This window comes from Lissotriton helveticus, chromosome 1_2, assembly GCF_964261635.1.
Source record: "Lissotriton helveticus chromosome 1_2, aLisHel1.1, whole genome shotgun sequence".
NCBI lineage: Eukaryota > Metazoa > Chordata > Amphibia > Caudata > Salamandridae > Lissotriton > Lissotriton helveticus.
The window spans coordinates 402190772-402214870 of NC_136058.1; the positions used below are offsets into that span (position 1 = coordinate 402190772).

Consider the following 24099-nt stretch of genomic DNA (forward strand, 5'->3'; position numbering starts at 1 on the left):
CCCTTCAGCAATCACAGAGATCTACACAAACCTCAACACCTTCAGCATCAAAGCCAGCACAAATGGTTTCAGATAATCTAGTAATCTAGTAATCATTGATGGAATGCCAGCTAAGAAAAGGACATGTTCCTACCAACCAAAGATTTACACTAAGTTCTCGTTCCTAAAAGATCCTGGGACAGCTATTTATTCCAAGATAGGAAACATAAGTGGACTCCACACATCGCTCTTACAAAGCGAATTCGACTGTAGCCGGACTTCTAGTGATCAAATAGTCGACTCCCGACTAGCCAATGTCTCCCACTCACCCAGAATTGAGACTGCCGCTGTCGCACCAACACCAGTTCCTCCTGCTTCTAGAAGAACGGCAGCGGACACTCACATTGCAGACCTAGACCCCACTAATTACAATACTTCAGAAATGGCGTCCACTAGAAAAATTTCCATCACTGAATGGAGTATATAGAAGAAAACTGAGCCTTTAGAGACAGTAACTGATGCACATTCAATGGATCAGGGCGAGGCTCATCCTGGGAAGTTCAGCTCGCCCCCCATAGGAAATCAGGACGCGTCAGTGAAAGTCAAGGTACTGATCCACAACGAGGAGCGAAGAGAAGACATATCTTCTTCTCAACTACTTAGCAGTTCATTCAATTCAACAAAGGGAACAAGAGACCCACGACCAAGACCATTTACAGTAATTGAAGAGCAAGGAAGTGGCACTCAATCTCTTCCATTCTTAAATACATCCTTGTCCGAAATCAAGTAACTTCAATTAAACCTGTGTAACACTCCTGAACAAACAGTCTCAAGCAACAAGTTAGCAACGCCAAATCCATCCCAACGCCATACCTTACTACCATACAATGATTCTCAATCAATCAATAACTCCATAAATAATGGCATGTCTTACTTGGCAGCACTGGAGTGGGAGGAACTAGTTGCTACTTATACCCTCAAACCATCGGAAGGGAAACCATCCATCGACGCATCTCCAACATTAAAGAGGAGTAGTAAACCAGGGAAGCCAACCCCGAGTCTATATGGCTAACAATCTTGAACACCCTGCAACACTCGGCCACAGCCTTGGAATTTCAGTCTCATAAAATGGACCTGCAGCCTTCAGTTCTGCAGACAATGGGCGATTCCATCTCAGGAATCGACTGGAAAATTTCGGAACTGAACGGTCTGATAAGGAGGGGTCAAGACACCGTTTCTGCTGCTCAATTAGCTCCATCACAATTACTACCCTGTGATCCAATCTTAGATTAACTATCATTCTTACCATCTATGTTAGGCGATATGTTATCCGACCTAAAATTGACAGTTCAACAAACCAGGATCCCGCAAACCTCGGATCTACTTCTAGAGCTCCCAGTGGGGTCAGCAGGCCTAGCGACGGAGCAGCGGGCTGAGCAGAGCTCAGCAACTGCCCTGCCCTCAGTCCAAACACCATCATCCAGACCTACGGAAACAGAGCTAATGACCACTTCTGAGACTATACTTGAACCATCGCCAGCAGAGAAACAGGCCTCTAATAGGATCCGCAGAAAGAAAAAAAGGAAAGGAAGAAATTGATTACTAACGGACGCAAGATTAAACACAATTGAAATACAATCAAATTCTTCTCCTTTACCAGCCACCTACAGCAGGTCACCAAATTACAACGAACAATCACCTCCCACGTGCAAGGTCGCTGAAAATACTTCACCAGAGCCCCCACCACATTGTGTAAAACAGAAACTCTTACAATGCAAACCAACTCAAATAGTACATAACGCTTCTAATGCTGAACCAACTACAACTGAAAGTGTTCCAACAACAGGAAGAGATGAAAACGCCATGGCTAACAACGCGGAGCCAACTCAGCAATCTGTATGCAAGTTGAACACCGAAACCTGGGGATCAAGGATTGACCGCGATCAAAATGATCAACTGAATTATCTGGATATGGTACGCCCAAGTCACTCCCCTCGACCAACTCAACAGGGCTACGAGAGACCTCAAACCAACTCACCAACACCAGAGCATGTGAATAGCCCAACATCAATTGTATTCATCCCTGAATATACATGTCGAGGTAAGGATGACATACTAAATAGGAGCAATATACTAAGACTCCTAAGTTCAGTGACCAACCTAGCAACCATCAGCTCAAACAACCTTATGCTAATAACGTTTCAGCCAAATACTGAGCCCTATCGCCCAGACATAACAAAAGCAACATGGCACTCACAAGAAATAGCACACAAAATTATGGAAGAAGGAGCAACATTCCAGCAATGGGGGATTGAACTGAGGCTCGAACAGCGACCACGCTATCCGACACCTCTCTTACCATCGGCAAGACCCTCGGTTCAAAAAATCACTAACTCCATACTCAAGGGAGCAAGGAGCAGTTCGCCGAAGTTGCTACCACTAGACACAAAAAGTCCTCGGCCTGGGCAAAAACAAACTCAAGGTAGCTATTTTTCGCCAAAAACCATCCATGACTGGAAATCAATACAACGTACATTCATTACAACGACTGTCGACAATTGACAAAAAAGGGAATAATTCACCACCCATCCAGGCAAGCCCAGGGAACTCAGAATCTGCTCCTGGAACATCAACGGCTTAGCTAGTAAAAGCAACGACCCTGAGTTTGTTCAATACCTGAGTGCATTCGACCTTCTATTGCTCCAAGAAACTTGGGAAGAGAAAGCATTCGAGCTCCAAGGGTTTACTTCGTGCTGCATTCCGGCAAACAAAAACGCCATCTTTGAGCGAAGGTCAGGAGGCGTAAATGTTCTTCACCTCAATACCTACAATAGGCGAATTTGAGATAATGGATTTCCACATAACTCCCCCAAGTGCTATACAGGTGGTATAGATCCTGTTCCGGTTAAAAAAGCAGGTCAAGGGAGTAATCGTAATTAACACATACATCCACCCCAAGCAGAAACAAAAAGCGGTGGAAGACTTGGCAAAAACGCTGGAAAAAATAATGGAAGCAAGGGAGTTCGACTCATTCATCTTGGCCGGCGTCTTTAATATGCACCTCATTAACAAAGACGAAGACAATGACCTAATCCAAGATTTGAATGCAGCATGTGGCATACCAATACAAGGCCCAACAAAAAACCAGAAATCAACAAAGCACTCAAAAGACTTACTACAATCTTTGGAGCAACTTAATTTGAGGGCCTTAAACGGTCGCTACGCTGAGGATGATCCACCAGTAGCTACCTTCCACTCCAACAAACAATCTACTCATCTCGATTACATGTTTATATCTTTAAACATGTTTTTCTGGGTAACAACCTTTAGAATAGGGGCGAGCGACCTCGGTGACCACCTGCCTCTAGAAGCCAAATTAACATCAAACTGTCAACTGGTAATAGCACCATTTATAGGCCCTGACACAGAAGTCAGCTCCAACTTAAAGCGGCTATGGTGCAACTCCAGCAATATTGACTCCGTAAACTACAAAGCGAAAACCCTCTTCAATGAAATTGATAGCTCCTCAACCAAGGTGTTGGATGTTTGGCAAAACTTTATTCATGCCATAAGAGGGAAAATGGAAGAAATTATGCCTAAAAGCCCACGTCGAGGGAAGGGAAATTCGAATAAACTAACTTCAACAATGAAAATACAAAAACGACTAATAAATCAAAAACTGGGGCAATTGCTGAAGGATCAGACAAACCAGTGCCTACAAAGTGATCTACGGGCAGCAAAAAGCCAACTCAAACGGTTGAAATGGGAAAGGCAGAAACTAATAAATGAAGACCTGTTGGTAAAACTCCTCTACGAAGGGAAATAGAAAAACAGCTCCAAGTTTTGGCAAATGATCAAAAGACTACAGAACGCTGATCACTTAGGTCAAAACTCAAATATCTCAGAGGAGGTATGGACAAATTACCTATCGACGCATTTTAATAATGACGACACCATGGAGGACGTGGCTATATGCAATTCTTGTCCAAAAGCCATAAGGTCAAAAACAAAAGGAAATTCGAACCGCACGGGCATAGAAATCAAGGGAAAGTGTGCCCACGGAGCTACTATCTCAATAATATTTTCTAAACCCAATACGGATGAAGGCCCTGCAAAGGCTATCGAGCTTGGCCCATTGTACGAAATCCTGCCAGTAGACATCAAACAAAAAATATCGAGGGGGCGACCCTCTGGGGCACCAGGGCCGAATGGCATACCACCGGTATTGTATTAAACAGACGTGGAGTTCTGGAGTGAATCGTTGGCACCAATATTTAATAATATTGAACACACTCAGACTGTCCCAGAGTCTTGGCACGGGTCAGTCATCAGCCCGATTTACAAACGCCTTAGCAAGAAGCATCCCAGCAGCTACCGTCTCATTGCCCTACTAGACGTGGAGGCTAAATACTTCGCTGGAGTCATCATAGAGGAACTAACTTCATGGGTATCCGAAAACTCAATTATCCCAATTAATCAAAAAGGTTTTTCCAAAGGCCAAGGGACCACAACCAACATCATGGCATTGTCCTTGCTGATGGGAGCAGCAAAAGAGATCATGTCATCTTCATACCTCTCGTTTATCGACTATACCGCGGCATTCGAACATGTGGACCACAACAAACTATGGCAGAAACTGGACCACTGGGGAATACTGAAACGCCTCCTAGAAGCGCTAATAATGCTCCATTCAAAAACCTAGATCAAAATTAAACTTGGGGCAGGCACGCACCTTTCTAACGCCATCAGGACAACAAAAGGGCTACAACCGGGGTGCGTATTAGCACCACTACTATTTAATCTTTTTCTAGCCGACCTACCTTGGGTCCTCGACAAATGCCCTAACCACGCACCCAAATTGGGGAAAATCGTCCTCTCTCACCTCCTGTTCACGGACAACCTGGTGCTGATAAGTCGGACACCAATGGGCCTCCAGCACCTCTTGAACGTAACCCACACTTTTTCAGTAAAAAACTCCCTCCAAATTAACTTCAGTAAATCAAAGGTCATGGCCATGAATTACAGGAAAAAAGGAATCTCTGTTGGCATCTGAATGGAGAGCAGCTTGATCGGGTGACCTCTTATAAATATCTGGGAGTTATCCGGGACTCCAAAAACACGTCTAGGGCACAACTTGACTCCTAACGAGGCAAGGCAATGACAATCTACCTGGCATTAAAACCATTAAAGGCCAAACTACCTAATCTCACCTTTAAACCTCTCCTTGAAATCTTGCGTGCAAAACCACATCCTACTCTCACGTACAGCAGTGAATCGCTCTACGGGAAGGATGCCGCATTACTGGACACAGTCATAGCCAACATATACAGGGCTCTTTTCAATATTCCAAAATATGTCTCTCCAGCCCAAATTCAACTAGAGTTTGTCATCCTCAAACAAACCCTAGAAAGGCGGAGTGTGTGCATAGCCAGCTGGCACAAGATCCGCATAGCAGAGACGGGCTCCTTAAGCTTCAGCGTATGGGAAGAGCTACTTCGGCACCGCAAATCCTTGCCTTGAGACTACCTATTTGAATCACTTCAAGTTCTTGGCCTGACCGACATCTGGGAAACATCAATAGACCTTTTGTCCTTAAAGAAAATCGCCAAAAAATCGGCGCGTATTGTCTCTGTGATCGAAGACAAGCATGATCTAGCAAACAGGGCGAACGGCTGGATAACGTTGGGTGTCGATGGGAAAATATAACCGCAAGCATACCTTAACACTGGTATGAAAAGGGAACTCAAAGAAAAGCTGCTAAAACTTTGCCTAGGGGTGATCCCCATACTCCCCCACCTCCCACCCTGGGAAATAAAATAACTTTCTTTCCCGCCAAGGAGGACATTGTCCATGTAATCTGCATCTGTCCTAGACTAAAGGACCTGAGGCATAACTTTTTACAACTATTCTTTAAACTACATGCCGTTCGGTCCTGCAGGCAGGCAGTCAAACTGTGTTTTAACACCAATAACACTAAATTGAACTGACAGGTCGTGAGGTTCTTTGATTCGACAAAGAAAAGACTAAACAGTGCTTGACGAAAATTACACGGCTCCGAGGATAAGCATGAACTGATCTCAATTAATTCTTCTTTTTTAATCTAATTTAACTTGATATGCCTAAGTACACACGTCTTTTAAAATGTATATATTGGTGTTTTTACAATTTTGTAAAGGTTTTAATAAACCATGTACAAATAATAAACTTTACCTTACCTTACCTGCTCCAAAAAGTTTCCAAGTGTGGACTTTTGAAAACTGAAAATATTCTTTAGAAATCATGCGAATAACCAAAACGTAATTACTTACCTATTTCTAGGAAATGTACCAGTGCTGAATCTAGGTATTGTATTTGCTAAGTGTTGCATACTACTGCTCCCCTGTAAATCTACAAAGTACAATTTATACTGCCTACTTTAACTGTGTTCATACAAGTAAATTATTACTGCTAAGTATTTTTATGCTTACCTGTGTCAGGCTTGCTTAGTTCTAGAAATAAAACAACAGTATATGTTTTTATACAAAAACAATTGGCCTAGAGTTCTGTTCTTGAGTGTGTGAATTCATTTGCTGACAGAGTGTGTACATCAAATGCTTAACACTGTCCTCTGATACTGCCTTACTGCTCGACCAAGCTACCACTTTAGAGAGTAAAGTTCTATCTAACTTTAACCTCTGCCTACCCCTGGAGACTCTTGGACTCTATACACACTGTACCTCACTTAGGTGCAGTATACAGAGCCAGTTTCTTACACTACCTGTTAGACCTGGCACCTTGACGTGAGTCTCCCTTCCACTTTTTGCTGATGTGCCTCAGATGTTTTGCTGGTGTTCGATGCTCAGGGCACTGCGCCACGGCCAATCCGTGCCGCAGTGCAAGTGCTCCCAATGTAAAAGTGTATATGTAATTGATTTCCACGATTGGCTTACTTGGTTTACTATCAGTCCCCCAGTAAAGTGCACGAGGAGTGCCGGGGCTTGTAGATACATATGCTGCTAGTGGACCTGCAGCACTGGTTGCGCCACCCACAGAAGCGGCTTCGTAAGATATGTCTCGGGTCCGCCATTGCAGACCCCGCATACAGTCCCGTACTGTCACGCTGACTGCACAAGTGCCCACACTTGCCAGTCCCTGAACCTACCCTAACCCTCATATCAGTCACCCCTATGGTAGGCCTACAGGCAGGGTGCATTGAAGCGTAAGGTAGGACAAGCCTAGAGTGTGGCATGTCCTAGTAGTGAATTACCACCCTTTTCGTTCTTCACTATGGAAGGGCTACGGGTTCTCTTAGGCCAAGATGAGCTGTCGGAACTATTACACGCTATAGTCCCGGCAGACTCAGGGAGCACGGTAGCACGTCGAGTTTAGTATGCCTGAGCTCAGAATAATAAAATACTTCCTTTAGTAAGGTTTATTTTAATATCCTGTGTTTGCAAGCGCTACTTTTAGAAGGTTAGCCTTTGCTCGCCTAACTATTTAGCCCACCTCTGCCAGGATGTGTATCTGTTGTCTGGTTTGTATGAGTGACAGGGCTGGGGAATTCCCGGGGACAGTCTGGGCCCCCAGGTCGTGAATAGGGTGCTTACACCAGGATGGGTGGGCGGAGTAGTACTTGACTCTGAGTAGGGTTGTGCTCCACCACCACAATGCTGGCTCCACCTCCTGCGGAGAGTCTGATGTCCCTGCCCTGCACCCTGAAAGAAGATGGCAGCTTTCTGTCAACAGAGTGCTCCAAAACCGGATTGAACTAAGCTCAGGCCCCCTGGCCTGCAAAGACAAAAGAAACGCAGTATAAATATAGGAGCTCCGCTCCTTACAAATCAGATCCAGTTTTGACCACGACAAACCTCTGCCTGACTAGAAGGACCAAGAGAAGCTGAAGGACGGAAACCAGTCTGCATCCTATAAGACTGGCTTGCAGTGGTGCCTTGCTGAGAACGGAGAGGAAAAGACCAGAGAGGACTTTGTAGACTTGTGCCTGAAACGATCTCCAAGGGCTTGATCAAGAGCTTGCCCCCTGAACGGAACCCCAGGACCATTGGGTTCTATCTGCTTGTGCCCATCTGCTGTTGGGCCTTAGTTCTTATTCCCTCGCCAGAGTTGTGACTCGGGTGCCTTCGCCCCCTCCCAGGTCGTGACAGCTCGGAGCCTGGTCGCCCCGCCGCAGAGAGCCACGCTCATCCCTGAGTCGCTCTCCGCTCCAGTGCCAAGGCCGCCCGCTTTCTTGTCACCTCGCCGCTAACGGAGCGCGTTGTGCACCTCTCATCTTCTCCCGCCGGAATCTGCACGGAGTGCATTCCATAGCCTCGGACGGTCCGTACGTCGTAACGTACCCGACTGTCTCGCTTTGACCTCCTGCATACTAAGACCCGCGCCGCACCTCAAGAAAGGCCTCCCCGTACCGTGGTACCGGAAGCCTGGTGTTGCACCCGTCTGCCATAGAACGTGACACCCCTCACAGATCCACGAGTACGACCCGGCGTGCTAAGAAGTAGTACGTCCCGCAGGCCTGAACGGCGCCTCGCCCCGTGAGCTGCATCGTCCCCGGATCGCCACAACCCTCCACAGTCCTGCTCCCCCGCCTCGCACCTCGAGGGGGCCCGAGCCGGAGAGATCCTCTGGAGAACCGTTGGCCTCGTCCTGAACCTGCCCTCACCAGTAGCCGCGCCTGAAACGCCTCGGACTTCCACAAGCAAGGTACACTTGAACTCCGTCCCGAGTTCATATCGGATCCAGGGTCCGCAACGTTATTATTTCCCTGTCATCGTACCTTGTGGAGCAACGAACATTTAAAGACTAATCTTGCCTAGTGTAATCTGGTGGCCTCAAATCGCTAAACGTTATTTGGTCTTGTGATAATCCTGCTTGAATCTATCTTTTATATAAAGTATGCGTATTTTTGATACAACCATACGACTGGTGTCCATTTGTGGTGGGTCAGTGGGTTTACTGTGTGTGATCATAAATGCTTAACTTACTATCGCCCTGAGGATTAGCCTTGTCTGCTTGCGCCACACTTCCTAGAGGGTGAGCAGGGGTTATTCGAAGGAGTAGTTCCCTTGCCCTGACTGGAAGTGAGGGTCCCTGCTTGTCACAAGTGCATACCTGTGCCAACCAGAGACCTCCGGTTCCAACACTACCTCACTATATGTCTCTCCCAATTTGCATGTGATGTTGTTGTCCAGTGCAAGTTATTTCCGGTAAACTTTTGCAACGCTGAAGTTACACACCCGGATGAGGGAAATATAACTCTGCTGGGGTCTGTTATTCAGCATAGCATCTTGAAGGGTCAGAGTTATCACTACATTTTTCTAACATGGGATTTTAACACTCATGTGTGGGGACATCAGGCAAGGAGGAGTGGAAGCTATGGGCTGTGCACGACAAGCAGGCTTACACATGGCAGGGGTGTGGGATTTTTAAAACAGTCTACTTGTCCAAGGACTAAAAGCAACAGAAATCTACTTGTCCTGTAAAGAGATCAACTTGTCCCAGCTGTTGCCTAATTGAATGTGCTGGCCTATGGGTGCTAAACCTATTGGTTCCTTTATTATCGCATACCATAGGCTTGCATATCCCCATACACATCACACAGAGTTATGAGTTCCTTCTCTAAACTCTTACAGTATAGCATAAATTCCCTGTATCCTCTATTTCTTAAACTCTCGATGCTTAACCCCTGCTCTCCCATCACAGCCTACATGTTCCCTTTCATATATTCTCACAATGCCGTCTTCCATTTTGTTTCACTATATCCCCAATTCCTTTCATTGCCATTTTCTCATCACAGGTCCATTTCCATTTCCATTTTCCATTTTATTTCATTTGTATCGCGCATAAATCACCCGAATGTCTCAGAGCGCTGGCAGATAGCAAGGATCCTTATGACCAACTGATCCAGGAAGTAGGAGAGCTCAGCTGACTAAAAGAGCCAGGTTTTTTGTTGTTTTTGGAATTTCATATGATCTGGCTCTACACTCAGTTGAATGGGGAGGGAGTTCCATGCTTCTGGGGCGGTTTTGCTGAAGGCTCTATCTCCGTTTCTCACTGTTCGAACTCTGGGAACGGAGAGAAGGGCTTTACTGGAGGAGCGTAACGTCCTGCTTGGGACGTGGGCCTTCAGCTTCTGTTCGAGATAGACAGGTCCATGGCCATTTACTGCCTTATGGACTAGGCAACAGAGTTTGAAACTTTATGCGCGTTTGTATGGGGAGCCAGTGCAGTGTCCTGAGGCAGGCTGCTGAGGGGGTGCGAGGAGGTAGATCTAGTGCTAGCCTAGCAGCGGTGTTTTGGAGGACCTGCAGTCAATTCAGTAGTGTTAGGTTGATGGCTGAGAACAGGGCATTCCCATAGTCCATCCTGTTAACAATGAGTCCCTGGACTAGGAGCATGCGTGCTGAGAGTGGGATCCATTTAAAGATCTTCCTCAGACTTCGCATCTGGCCATAGCTGTTTCCCACTGTTTTCTTGATGTGTTCAGACATGGTCAGCTTGTTGTCTAGTATTACTCCCAGGTTCCTGACAAAAGGCTTGGGGGAGGGCAGGGACCGAGGGAGTCTGGCCACCAGTCTGATGACCAGATTTGGTCGGCTTTGCCGAAAAGCATGACTTCAGTCTTTCCAGCGTTCATCATAAGATAGTTTCTGGTCATCCATTCTTGTATACTAGTTATACAGTTTTTGAACCTATTTTTTATGTCATCAGGGTTTTGGTTAATAGTGACGAGAATTTGAGTATCGTCAGCAAAGGATACGGTTCCAAAACCATGTTCTCTGATGATCTTCGCTTAGGGGGAGACATAAACGTTAAAAAGGGTCGGGCTCAAAATGGATCCCTGTGGGACACCTTTATCATTTTCGTAGAAGATGGAAGTATGGGAGCCTAGTTGGACCCTGGACCGTCTGTTGCCAAGGTAGCTCGATAGCCATTGGAGAGCGTCGCCCTCGACACCAGTCTCAGCAAGACGCTCTAACAGAGCCAGATGGTGTCGAAGGCCGCAGACAGGTCCAACAGGACCAATATGGCTGACTTTTTTGAGTCCAAGGACAGTCTTATGTTGTCCAGGACCTCCAGCAGAGCTGTTTCAGTGCTGTGGAACGCCCTGAAGCCGGATTGAGATGGATCGAGGAGTTTGTTAGACTCCAGATGGGCGATGAGCTGTTAATTAGGGCCTCCATGACTTTCCCAAAGAGTGCTAAAAGGGAAATGGGCCGGTAATTTACAAATTGATCCGGGTCAGCCGTAGGTTGTTTCAGAATAGGCCTGATTACACAGTGCTGAAGTGATTGATTGAAAATGTTAGTCAAGATGGGGATCAGAACTGGGGAGATTTTAGATATAAATTGCGGCGAGGCAGGATCTCCCGGTGCTCCAGATTTCATTTTCAACAAAATTTGGTTCACATCTTTTTCGATCAGGGGTGAGAACTGTTTTAGTGTGGCAGAGTGGGTATTGGGGGTGTTTTGCCTTTTGGTGTAAGGGGTGGTGGTTTCATCATTTGTCGTTGGCTGGGGGAACCGTTTGTGAATTTCATTAACTTTCTCATGAAAGTAGAAGGCTACAGATTCCACCCAGTTCTTAGTATCGGGGGCGCCTTCTGTGTTCCTGGTGGAGTGGTGAACTCCTTGACAATATTAAACAGTTCTCTTTGTGAGTTTGTTGCTAGAGTAATCCTGTTGCCTAGATAGACTTTTTTGGCCTCGGCGATGTCCTTCATGTACTGCCGATGTGCAGTTTTATATAGTTCCCTATCTTGGGCACTTTTTGTGTGTCGCCATTTCCGTTCTGCCATCCTAGTAGAATATTTTGTTTGCTTCAGCTCTGGCGTGAACCAGGGTGAATTATTTTTCGGAAGTTTAGATTCAGGCATGGGTGCTATGTCATCTAATGCAACAGTGATAGCCGATTCAAGTTTCATGGCAGCTAGGCTAGGATTGGTGCATTGGGAAATGGTGGGAGGGAAGAAAGACTCGGCAAAGGCAGACATGGTGATTTTATTCCATGGTCTGCTTTTTTTCAGCTTGGCCGGGCGAGTTGCCGGGGTCTGAGATCCATTTATGGCAAATTTTATGATAAAATGGTCTGTCCAAAAGACTGGGTCGGTCTGTATGATCGTTACCTTAGGGGAGTTGGTGCATATAAGGTCAAGAGTGTGGCCGGCTACGTGGGTTGGACCTGTGGGGAGTAAACACAATTGTAAGGCCTCCAGGCTGGTAGTTAGGTCTATAGTGCAAGGGTCAGTGGTGTGTTCGAGATGGTAATTGACATCTCCTAGGAGAAGGAAGTTCTCCGTAGCAAGGTCATAGGGCGCTATCGCTTCCACTAATTTCTCAGAGAAGTTAGCCTTCGAACCGGGGGGCCTGTAAATGAGGGCTAACTTCCATGATTCTTTGTTATTCACAGTCATGGTGGCAATGAGCATTTCACCCCAGCATTCGAGGTAAGAGTCATTTATATAGATTGTTATAGATGATTTATGGATTATAGCCGTCCCCCCCCTTTTTTATTGCCAGGGCGATCAAGTCTATGTATTGTATAGGCTGGGGTCAGGGCTATTGCAATGTCTGGCGCGGACGACTCCTGTAACCAGGTTTCTCTGACAAACAGTGCGTCTGGTTTGACAGAATCCAGGAGCGCCCAGATTTGTAGGGAATGCTTGGCCATTGATCTTGCATTGCAGTAGAGGCAGACTAGGTTAGGTGGGGTCTTCGGGCGCAATCGGTGTTGCGGGGTTTTAGTAATTTAATAGGAATTGGTCCAAGCTTGCCTTATGGTATCCACTCTGTCACCAGCAACGCCATTCCCTTTTGCTTCCGATCTTTCACCACAGGCCAGCTCCAGAACTCTTGCTATCTCAGTCACCCACCTTTAGCTACATACCTATTTTACCTCAGATTTATAACCATCAGCAGGCTGTTCTGTCTGCACAGCTATTCTCCTATCATACTCTACATGTTCCATTTTCCTCTACTCTTTTAACCAACGCTCCATTCCGCTTCACCTCCTCCATGTCACTGCAGACTCCATTTCCTTTCCACATCACACCAGAGGCTCATTCCCATTCATTCTCCAGCACACTGGCTCGAAATCCCCTTTGTTTCGTGATAACTGCTCCTACTCCCTTGCCACCTACTCACATACCTTAGGCTAGTTAAAACTCCTTTTCCAACATGTAAATTGAGCTGTGCTTGCCAGTGGTGTGACTTCTTTACAAAGTGGAAATGCAGTAAGAAGGGAAAACACTTGCACCCAACCACCTATTATTGCTCTGGAAAGTCCGACAAAAAGTGTTTTTTAATAGTCATTTGAAAAACCAATAGCCACCATGGTAATGCTAAAAAATATGTTGCTCTGTTTTTTTACACTAGAATAAATGGGAACTGAGGGGACTGTGCTCTGGTTTCTGGGACTTAATAAACATATACCAGACTGTACTTAATTTTTTTCCGACAGCATGGGGTTGAGAAAAGTGGTCCATGGTAGTTGCTGATGCAGTTCAAACGAAAAGTTGGATGAAGCTGTAGGTGTGCAGGATTTTATTTTCCTAAAGAAATAAAGGTCATGTTATCCTGACTGCAGTTGAAAATGGAATGGGCATGCAGATGTTGCGGCTATGACATTTTCTGATTGTCACAACCCCCGCCATCAGTCATGACACACTAATGTAGATTAACCACTGAGAAAGGACACTCCACTCTGTGCCAGGTTAGAAATTGGAAACCGTGCATTAGATTTTGTTTTGTGCATATTTAATTGTAACACGAATTGGCATACTCTTTTAAATGGCCCTGTACAAAAATGTACTTCCTTTTCAGATGCGATTCCACAGGTCGACCTGAAATTCACCCTGCATTGTGAAGATGTAACACACATACTTTTGCGAGTCTTTGCTTATTGCATCGTCTGTGTTTACAGTGTAAGGCAATATGGGGGTCAGGAGGCTGTAGTCCATATGGAATCTCACTCGGCAATGCTGCAAACAATCGCAAAGCAGACATGTGGTTTCCCATGGCACACTTGGTTAGCTAATGACTGAGCAGTGACGGTGGCACTTGAAGACTGACACAGTCCGTTCCTTTCAGCCCTAGAACAATCTCGATTTACTCTGCATTATATAAACAAATCTTTTATGCTGTCTGAACTAATTTCATTTTTTTGCTGCACCAATGTTGTATTTTTTCAATGAAGTTCTTTCTTGTGCCAAAGCACTTCACGGCCTCCAGAAACCTTGCATACTTCCAACGTGAAGGTGTGCAATAAAGAACTGCTTTACGCTGGCTCAGTGGTAATACAAAATTATCAGATGTATGTGTTTCTTTGAATCTGAGAAGAGTCAACTGTTTCCTGTGTAAGTAAGGTCCTTGCGTTTCTCCATTGATCTTGTGTGCCGGAGGCGCCCTGGGCTCGCAGACACTTTTCGCTAACAAGGACCAATATTTGTAAACAAAATGGGACAACTGCACCACGGCAAAGAAAAAAACCATATTATAATTTCCTAACCAACTTCTCCATCGAAAAGAAGGGCTAAAGGTCCAAAAGCTTACTAAACTCAGCAGCCGATCTCAGCCGGAGAACAGACTCGGGCTTTCAGCCAATCAGAGCCTGTAAAACGTTTCCTTCCACTGGCGAGATTTGCCTCCACGTTTCTCATCGATTGTAATCAGTCGCCACAGTGCAGGTTCTGTTTACTGTATTTACGGGTGGAAACAGTTAGAGACAAGGGACCTTATTTATGAAGACCTTGCGCCACCGGTGCGTCACTTTTTCCCATGTTAAAAGTGACGCACCGGTGGCGCAAGACCTTCATAAATAAGGCCCAAGGATTTTTATGCGGCTTGTTAAAAATAATTGACAGTAAGGTTATAGTAGATGTAGGGGGTTAGAAAGAATCTCTGCTTGTCCATCGGACAAAATAGAGTTTAAAACTTCTTGTCTCTGACAAAAATCTATATGTTCCGGGCGTCGGGCGATACAAATTCCCCACCCCTGACATGGAACATACTCCCCAGGGTATTGAGCTTAACTCAATTTTGCTTGCATTTGATCTAACATCTGTAATGAATAAGCTGCCGCCGGGGAAAACAGACATTACTCCCACCTTTATTGGGAGAGGGTGTGAGACCGTTATTGAATTCACCTTTGTATTGTACTCCCTTTTACTCTCTGGTTACCGATTTTTCTGTGCAGGCGAGTGAATGCAGTGACCACAACCCCATTTGTGTCTTAACAGGCTGGACCCGAACACTCGGACATACCAAGGTGGGCGGGGGGCTGGTGTCCCTCTTAAAGCAGTGGAAGCGGGAAGGAGCATAAAGTGGGGGTGTATTGTCCCAGAGCTACTCCACGAGTCCATTTTAACTCAGTGTCGCAGCGAGTTTGCCACCTGTCTCGACGATGAGGCAAGTGCTCCGGTCATCATGGGTGCATTTGGATCCATGTCTACTGTCATAAGGAAGTTACTACGGGACCCGGGTAGTGGCCATTAGTAACCAGGTCCACAATGGTTTGGCTTGGCGTGCTCCCAGGCTTCCATGAACCTAAGACAGGCCTTGGGTGTAAAGCCCCGAGACAAAGGCTTACAAAGAGCATATAAGGCTGCTCTAGCAACTCGCGAGTCTGTCCTGAAGGAGGAGGCCTGGATCGATTTAGTGGAGGCTAGTACACTGCGTAATAGCTCAAAGTTCTGGGGCATGAATAACAGCCCATTTCTATATGGAAATAATGCTAATTTACTGGATGCCCAAATCACAGAGGACAATTGGGTACATCATTTCGAGGGTATCTTCCAGTCGGATACCATGCCAACTGAAGGGGAGGAAAGGGTGGAAGGCTAGTCGAAACTTATTTTCACCACGCAAGAGGTGAGTGCCGGTATTCTGGGTCTATCTAAAAACAAGGCCCCGCGCCAGATGGGATCCCACCAGATCTCTACATCGCCCACTTAAAAACCTGGGTGCCTGTCCTCACAGCGGTCATCAATGCTGCAGTCCAGATTGGCCGCACAAATTCTTGGGCTTTATCGATTATAATCCCGGCATTTAAAAAGCCCATTGTATCATGTATTCCTTTCATCTGCTGGTACCAAGAACGAGGACAGTTACTTGGGGAGATAGATCTTTTACCATCGCAGCAGCTAGACTCTGGAATACTCTTCCACTAGTGAAAAGATCTACCCCATGCTGCTACAGTTTAGAAAACTGGTGAAGACATGGCTGTTTGACCAATAACCTTATCCTGCTATTAAATCCCACGATTGGAACTGTAATCGAGCATATTGAGGCACCTATGAGTTTTAAGCGCCAAGACGCCCAAGGGCATATGTTGCGCTTTATAAATTTTAAAAATAAATAAATAAATAAATGGGTTGAGGAAAACAACTTTTTATCCGATATCCAAAACGGCATTCGCCCAGGTCGTTCCACTGTGATTAAGCCTGTACATGGTTCTGAACAAATACACTGTGGCTCGTTCCAGCCCCATATACCTAGCCTTCATGCCCCTGTCCTCAGCATTCGACTGGGTCAATAGGTCCAAGCTGTGGCAGTTGATGTCCTCCATTGGCATTGACAGTAACATCATTTTATTTCTGAGGGAACTTCACCGTGATAATAATCACTAGGGAAATCATTGACACGGTAGCATAGTATCCCTCACAATAACTCCAGGAGTCAGAGTCCACACTATGTACATGCGTTGTTCCCCCTACTTCTAACCTTATATATACCCCCAATCACCTGCCCAAACCTCTCCCTGCTGATGCCAATGTGGTCCTCCGTCATCCCGCAGATCATATTTTTGGCCCCTTTGAAAGTGCCCATACAATAAAAATGCTGCAGTTGTAAATACATATCAACTACCATTTGTTGTGTTTGAAACATTTTATTGAATAATAAAACCTAATAAACATAAGCTGATTATTAAAACAAAACAAAACATCAGTTGCCATACACATAAGAGACAAACGTAGTACAAAGAAATCAACATACTGTAACACAGCAAAGTTATGTAGAGCACAATTCTTAATTTCGGGCAATCTTTAAAGTTCAACAATAGAAACGTTCATAAAGAACAGGAAAGGAAAGAAAGGAGGTGGGATACAGTGGTTTCATTAACGTAATGCTTCCTACATATAGAAAAACAAATACTAATTATTTTCCTTAAGCAATAAAGTCCTCACATTAAAATACTAAGAGAAATATATTGAACAATGAACATTTCATGTGTAATTAGAATTCAATTTGAATATTTTCACCTCCTCAGCATTATTTGACTCATGATTACAACCTGAATGCTTTCTGGAAAGGAACCGCCTCATGGGGTTCAAAATCACATCTTTTCCAACAATAGGATTAAAATGATAAACTTGAATTTCAATTCAATTTATTGATTTAGGCCTTTTTGGAGATCAACAATTTTAAATAAATTTTAAATCAAGCGCACGATTACCAAAAAGGCGTCCTGGCACTAGTTGAAACCTGACAGTACGGGATATAAAATACCTAAACATTGGCCTAGCAGTTAGGTGAGAACATTAAACTATGGGCTGAAAGGAAAAGACTTATGTTCCTTCCTGAACTTCAATAGTTTAGGCTGACCTCAAATGATTGGATAGAGTTCCACCATTTGGAGGCGGAGTAGGAGAAACGTCTCCCTCCCCAATGGACACTTTTTATTCTGGGTACACATACATGCCTTGTATTGCTGGACCATAGAGTACGAGAAGGGGCATATCATTTGAACATCTTGTAGGAAGCGAGGGCCAACCTGATGCAGTGCCTTATGGGCACAGCATGAGGCTTTGAATTTAATTATTTCCCTAATAAACAGCCGATAGAGGTCTTAAATGGATTCAAAGGCTGAGCAGAATTTGGGGAGGTTCTTCAGCAGTCTTGCTGCCACATTTTGGACTGTTTGCCACTTATTGAGAAGACAACTGGGAGCCCATATCAAGTTCAATAAAATAATCCATTTTTGATTCGAGAAGAGTCAGGATGACACTTTTCCTAAGCTCCATGGGAAGGAAGGCCAAGATTTTCTTTGAATCTTTTAACATAAGGAAACAGGAAGAGGTTACCTGATTGGAGTGGTCAATGAAAGTGAGTTTTGAGTCAACGACGAATACCCAAATTTCTAGCCTTCCGGGCTGGGAGTGGAAGGGGCTCGAGACTGTGTGGCCACCAAAAGGTGTTCCAGAAGGAGAAATCCTTACAAAATAGCACTAACTCTGTTTTTTCCGCATCTAATTTTAAGAAATTCTTCAGCATCGATTAGCGATGCTAGTCATACTCGTTCTAAAATCTTTTGCCACTTTTCAGGTTCTACAGTAACCGATACCACTATTTGGGTATCACTGGCATAAAATAATGTAGAGGAGCAACAGGATCGAACTAGTCCAATTAATGGAGTGCTGTAGGCATTAGACAAAGTCAGACTTATTGAAGATCCCCGAAACCACACAAGGAAATGAAAATGGAGCAGAGGTAAAATCTTCCAAAGATACCAATTGTTCTCTGTTTGACGAAAATAACCTGATCAGTTTGAGAGCAGTACCGTTGATGCTTATACTTTCTAAACGGCTTACCAAAGAGAAATGGTTAACCGTATCAAATGTGGCCGAAAGATCCTATAGGATCAAGGCTGCATTAATCTCCTCTATCCACAATGGATCTGATCTCTTCAGTTACTGCCGATAAGGTTGACTCTGTACGGTAGTAGGGTCTAAACCCATGTTGAGCAGGATCCAGACAGTCCGTATTTTCAAAAAAGATGGTGATCTACTGATTCATGGCCTTTTCTAAAATTTCATCAGGAAGAGGAAGGACCAATTTGGATCAGTAGTTCTTTACATCTGAGGGATCGAGGGAAAGAGTCTTTAGAAGGAGCAAAATCAAAGCCTTTTTCCAAGCATCTGGAAAAAAGCCGGACTTGAGCACCATTGTAATAACAAACTGAGATGAGCAGAAATGGTAGCTGAAACTGAATGGAGGGCAAGAATCTGCAGAGTCCAAATTTCATAGTGTTGATAAGATTAGAGACTTTCTCTTCAGAGAGTGGGGTGAATGTACACATTACCAGGAAATGGTAAGTTAGTTTATTCACCATACGTTACTCCACTGTATCTGTCCCTAAGGATTATCAGGTGTTATCTTAAAATTCAGGAATATTTTTTTTACTTTGGAAAAAAGAATTCGGTTAGTTCATCACAGCTTTTCGGCTGGGAGTTGCTACATTTTTATAATCAAAGGATGAAAGTCATTTAATTGTGTTGAACAATAGACTGTAAGTCTTCGTCCCAAATTGTTATTGGTGCCTACATTTTCTTTTACATTTCTTGAGATCATAGGAGTACCATGGCGCGGAAGGCGCAGGCAGATCATTAGACTTCAATCTAAAAGGCCGTACTTGACAAACTGTCTGGTAACAATGCACGAGATGTTTAGCCTTAAGTAGCTCAAGATTTTCACTGATTAGAAGTGCCACTCACTACAGAAAAGAGGTTGAAGATCCCTGCTGTAAACACTTAATATCCCCAAAATCAAATACTTTGAAAAATGCACACAAAAAAACCAGAAATGTGCTAAAAAACAAAGAGTTTCCATTGGGCCAGTCCTGTGAAAGGGGGCTCAACAAACGCCTCTCGTTCTACGCCCCGACTCGCCAACTCCACTCAGCCAGCCTCACCCTCGCCACCGTACCACGCACCAGAAGAACAACAACAGTCCGCAAATCTTTCTCCTACCTCGCTGCCAAGACGTGGAACTCCCTCCCCACCCACCTCCGACGGACCCACAACCTTCTCACCTTCAGGAGACACCTCAAGACCTGGCTGTTCGAGCAGTAGCAGCACCACCCCCCCCCCCACCCTCGGCGCCTTGAAACCCTCACGGGTGAGTAGTGCGCTCTATAAATGTACTGATTGATTGATTGATTTACACTTGCAATAATTGTCTAGGATAGATAGGACAGGCATGATGCAAATTGTGAAAGTGAGATGGGCACACCTTACCTCCACCCTTTTCAAGTGGGAGTTCAAAAATATGGATCCAGCCCACAAGGTTCTGAGTTTCCAGAAGTGTACTGAACCCCAGACCGACCGGAGCCTTGAAGCAGCAAGAGTATATTGTAGTTATCAGACAGCTCAAGAGCTTTAGAACAATCAGAATCTACCTTCCAAGACTCAACACAAGAACAAAAAGGAGTTAGAATAGCCTAGCCCTTTTCCATGTCACCCTACCCCACAGCACTGCCACCAACCCCCCCTCAATAGCCTTGAAAACCATAGGCCCTTTCCCCAAAACACTGCCATCATCCGTTCCCACAAAACACTGGCCATTTCTGCTTGCCCTAAAATACTCCTCCACACTGACCCCTACCCTCAAAACACTACATGGCTACACTGAGATCTCTTTTCTGAGTATAACGTTTCTGGCTTTCCCCTCCTGTATACGGCTTTATTTAGTCCAGTGTGAATTCTCTCATGTGAAATTACATTGTATTCAAGACTAAGGAGTTTTGTCCCGTGTGAGTTCGCTCATGTCAAGTGAGAAGTAATTTGTACCCAAAACTTTGCTTGCATTTCGAGCACTCATAAAGTTTTTCCCCAGAGTGAGATCGCTCATAAAGCATAACACTGTCTTTCAGATTCAAGCTTTTATGGCATAAGGATTTTCTCCAGTGTGGAGTTTCTCATGGTGAGATAGCGTTTTTCTCTGCAGCTTTTCTGGCATTCAGAACACTCATGAGGTTTTTCATCGTATGGAGTGAGGCTGTGCCTATCAAATAGGAATTTCTGGCATTTACCGCATTGGTAATGTTTTTCCCCTGTGTGCGTCTGCTCATGTAGAGTGAGATTGAGTTTAAAATTGATGCTTTTCTGGCATTCGGAGCACTGAAATATTTTGATGGTGTGTTTTCTTATGGCGCTTGTAACCATCTCTACCTCTGAATCTTTTCGGACATTTAGAGCACTGATAGAAGAAATTCTCCAGTGTGGATTCTCACATGTTCAGTGAGATGAGATTTACGGCTGAAACATTTTTGACATTCGGAGCACTGATAAGGTTTTTCCCCAGTGTGGATTCTCATATGATGAGTGAGACTGTTTTTTCCAGTGAAAAATTTGTGGCATTCAGAGCACTGATAAGGTTTTTCCCCAGTGTGGGTTCTTATATGCCGAGCGAGATTCTTTCTTTCACTGAAACATTTCTGGCATTCAGAGCACTGATAAGGTTTTTCCCCAGTGTGGGTTCTTATATGATGAGTGAGACGGCTTTTTTCAATGAAACATATCTGGCATTCAGAGCACTGATAAGGTTTTTCCCCCGTGTGGGTTCTTATATGATGAATGAGACTGTGTTTTGTACTGAAACATTTGTGGCATTCAGAGCACTGATAAGGTTTTTCCCCAGTGTGGGTTCTTATATGCTGAGTGAGATTGCTTTTTACACTGAAACATTTGTCACATTCAGAGCACTGATAACGTTTTACCCTAGTGTGGAATCTGACATGTGCAGTTAGAAGTGTTTTAAGTTTGAAATCTTTTAGGCATTCAGGGCAGTGATAAGGTTTTTCCCCAGTGTGGGTTATTATATGTTGAGAAAGACTTCTTTTGTCTCGGAAATATTTTTGGCATTCAGAGCACTGATAACGGTTTTCCCCAGTGTGGATCTTCATATGATGTGTGAGACTCCTTTTTTCACTGAAACATTTGTGGCATTCAGTGCACTGATAACGGTTTACCCCAGTGTGGATCTTTATATGATGTGTGAGACTCTTTTTTTCACTGAAACATTTGTGGCATTCTGTGCACTGATAACGGTTTTCCCCAGTGTGGATCTTTATATGCTGTGTGAGACTCCTTTTTGTACTGAAACATTTGTGGCATTCAGAGCACTGATAAGGTTTTTCCCCAGTGTGGAATCTCAAATGTTCAGTTAGAAGTGATTTACAATTGAAACGTTTTGGGCATTCAGAGCACTGATAAGGGTTTTCACCAGAGTGGATTTTTCTATGCAGAGTGAGATTGTGTTTATAAATGAAAGATTTCTGGCATTCAGGGCACTGGTAAGGTTTATCCCCAGTGTGGGCTCTTCTATGCTGAGTGAGAATGATTTTTTGACTAAAACATTTCTGGCATTCAGAGCACTGGTAAGGTTTTTTGCCAGAGTGGGTTATTACATGTCGAGAAAGACTTGGTTTGTTCCAAAACCTTTTCTGGCATTCAGAGCACTGATAAGGTTTTTCCCCAGTGTGGGTTCTTATATGATGAATGAGACTGGATTTTAGACTGAAACATTTGTCGCATTCAGAGCACTGATAAGGTTTTTCCCCAGTGTGGATTCCCATATGAACAGTGAGATGAGATTTACGGTTGAAACTTTTTTGGCATTCAGCGCACTGGTATGGTTTTTCCACAGAGTGGGTTAATGAATGTAGATCTAGACTCGCTTTGATACTAAACCTTTTCTGGCATTCAGAGCACTGATAAGGTTTTTCCCCAGTGTGGATTCTCATATGCTCAGTGAGATAAGATTTACGCCTGAAACTTTTATGGCATACTTTGCACGGAGAGTGGTTTCCCCCAGTGTGGATTCTCATATGCTCAGTGAGATAAGCTTTACGCCTGAAACTTTTTTGGCATACATTGCACTGAGAGTGGTTTCCCCCAGTGTGCATTCTGTCAAATTCTGTGAGATAAGATTTATAGCTGTATCTTTTTTGGCACAAGTAACTTTTTTCCCCAATTTCAGTTAGTTTGCCTTGATTGAGGCGGGTTTGAACACTGAATTTGTTCTCACAGTCCGTGTTTTATAAGGTGTATTCCTAGAGTTAATATCTCTACATTTAGTTTTCTCTTGCTTATATGCCACGGTAAGAGTGAACCTGATTTTAGAGTCGGGCTTGTTTAGATAATGCTCAGCATTTATCTCTAAAATAAATTGTGTGTAATCTTCTTAAAACTTGATTTGAGCAAAATATGTCTGGAAGCAGCCCTGTAACACCTGTTGAAATTGTTCTAGCAGATAATAGTCTTTAGGTAATAGCCTCTCCGGAAGCAAATTATTTTGTGACTGAAGTTTTTCTCCAATCTATTTGTATAGGTATTTAGCAATGCAGTAATAAGGTGTTGGTTTGATATTTAATGATTAAACTGATAAGTACCTTTTTGCACTGACGTAATGGCAGTAACTGAGGGCGTTAGAACGTGCAGAGTACTATTGTGGATCACCAGTAGCAGAACATCAGTTCCTTTTACCCTTTCTATGTTTGGTGTAAGGTTAAGATTTGTAGTTCCGAAGAAGAGGATTTATTTACATTACCTATGGCGCAACGGTGCACATCTAATTCATTTTTATATTTAACAGTTTTACATATCACTCATGCACAGCAGATAATGTTGAGGCGATTTACATAGAATTACAGATCAGTACACAATAAAAAGGAAACAATCTGAGATGGTCATGAACACAATAAAGTGGTGAATGTTTAAGGTTGTCCCCCAAGAGTGAGCAGTGTGGGTCTTGGTGTTCTATCCAGAGGCAGATAGTCTCAAACTTGCGTAACTGGTTAAAAATGGTTGTTGAACAAAGGTGATTTTCCAATCTTTAGCTTGTTAACGTGTCAGCTTCAGAGTCTTCTTTCGCCGACTTTTCTTTGCTGGTTTGCAGAAGATACCTTTTGTTACAACTTTCTTTTATGCAGTGTATGCTTCCTCTCTGGAATTACATAATGCTTTAGATGAACGTTATTCTGTCATGCTGAGGCAATTTGTCTTTCTGATAGTATTTCAGATGAGGATGCTGAAGTGCTCTTCCTACATTATTTCTGATCCTGTGTGCACAGATATGGCTTTGCTCTGGGTTAATGAAATGCAAAATTAGAGACTTCACTTACAGGTATAGTACTTTCCTCACCACACCTAGATTTTGGGAAATTGTTTAAACGGAGAATGCTGGATGTCCTTCAGTTTTTCAAAATAATCCTTGTTATGGCACTGACATTCAGTTGCTTAGTGCTAAATCTTGCTTTCTTCGTCGGTAATTTCAATCACCTATAGCATTAAAATTAAGTAGTTAATACATGTACATTTCCAAAAATATTATTTACAAGCCAAATCAATGC

The 24099-nt window shown here is 44.0% G+C and overlaps 1 protein-coding gene across 1 annotated transcript in view; it reads right to left on the reverse strand.

Moving 5' to 3' along the window:
* The window catches only part of LOC144806445 (uncharacterized), a 224137-nt gene extending 200337 nt beyond the window's left edge, over positions 1-23800 (reverse strand). Inside the window, exon 1 of the mRNA XM_078672811.1 lies at positions 22187-23800. Coding sequence (XP_078528937.1) covers positions 22187-22653 — 467 coding nt within the window. The 5' untranslated portion in view covers positions 22654-23800. The remainder of the gene's footprint in view (positions 1-22186) is intronic.
* Between the last annotated feature and the right edge of the window lie 299 nt (positions 23801-24099).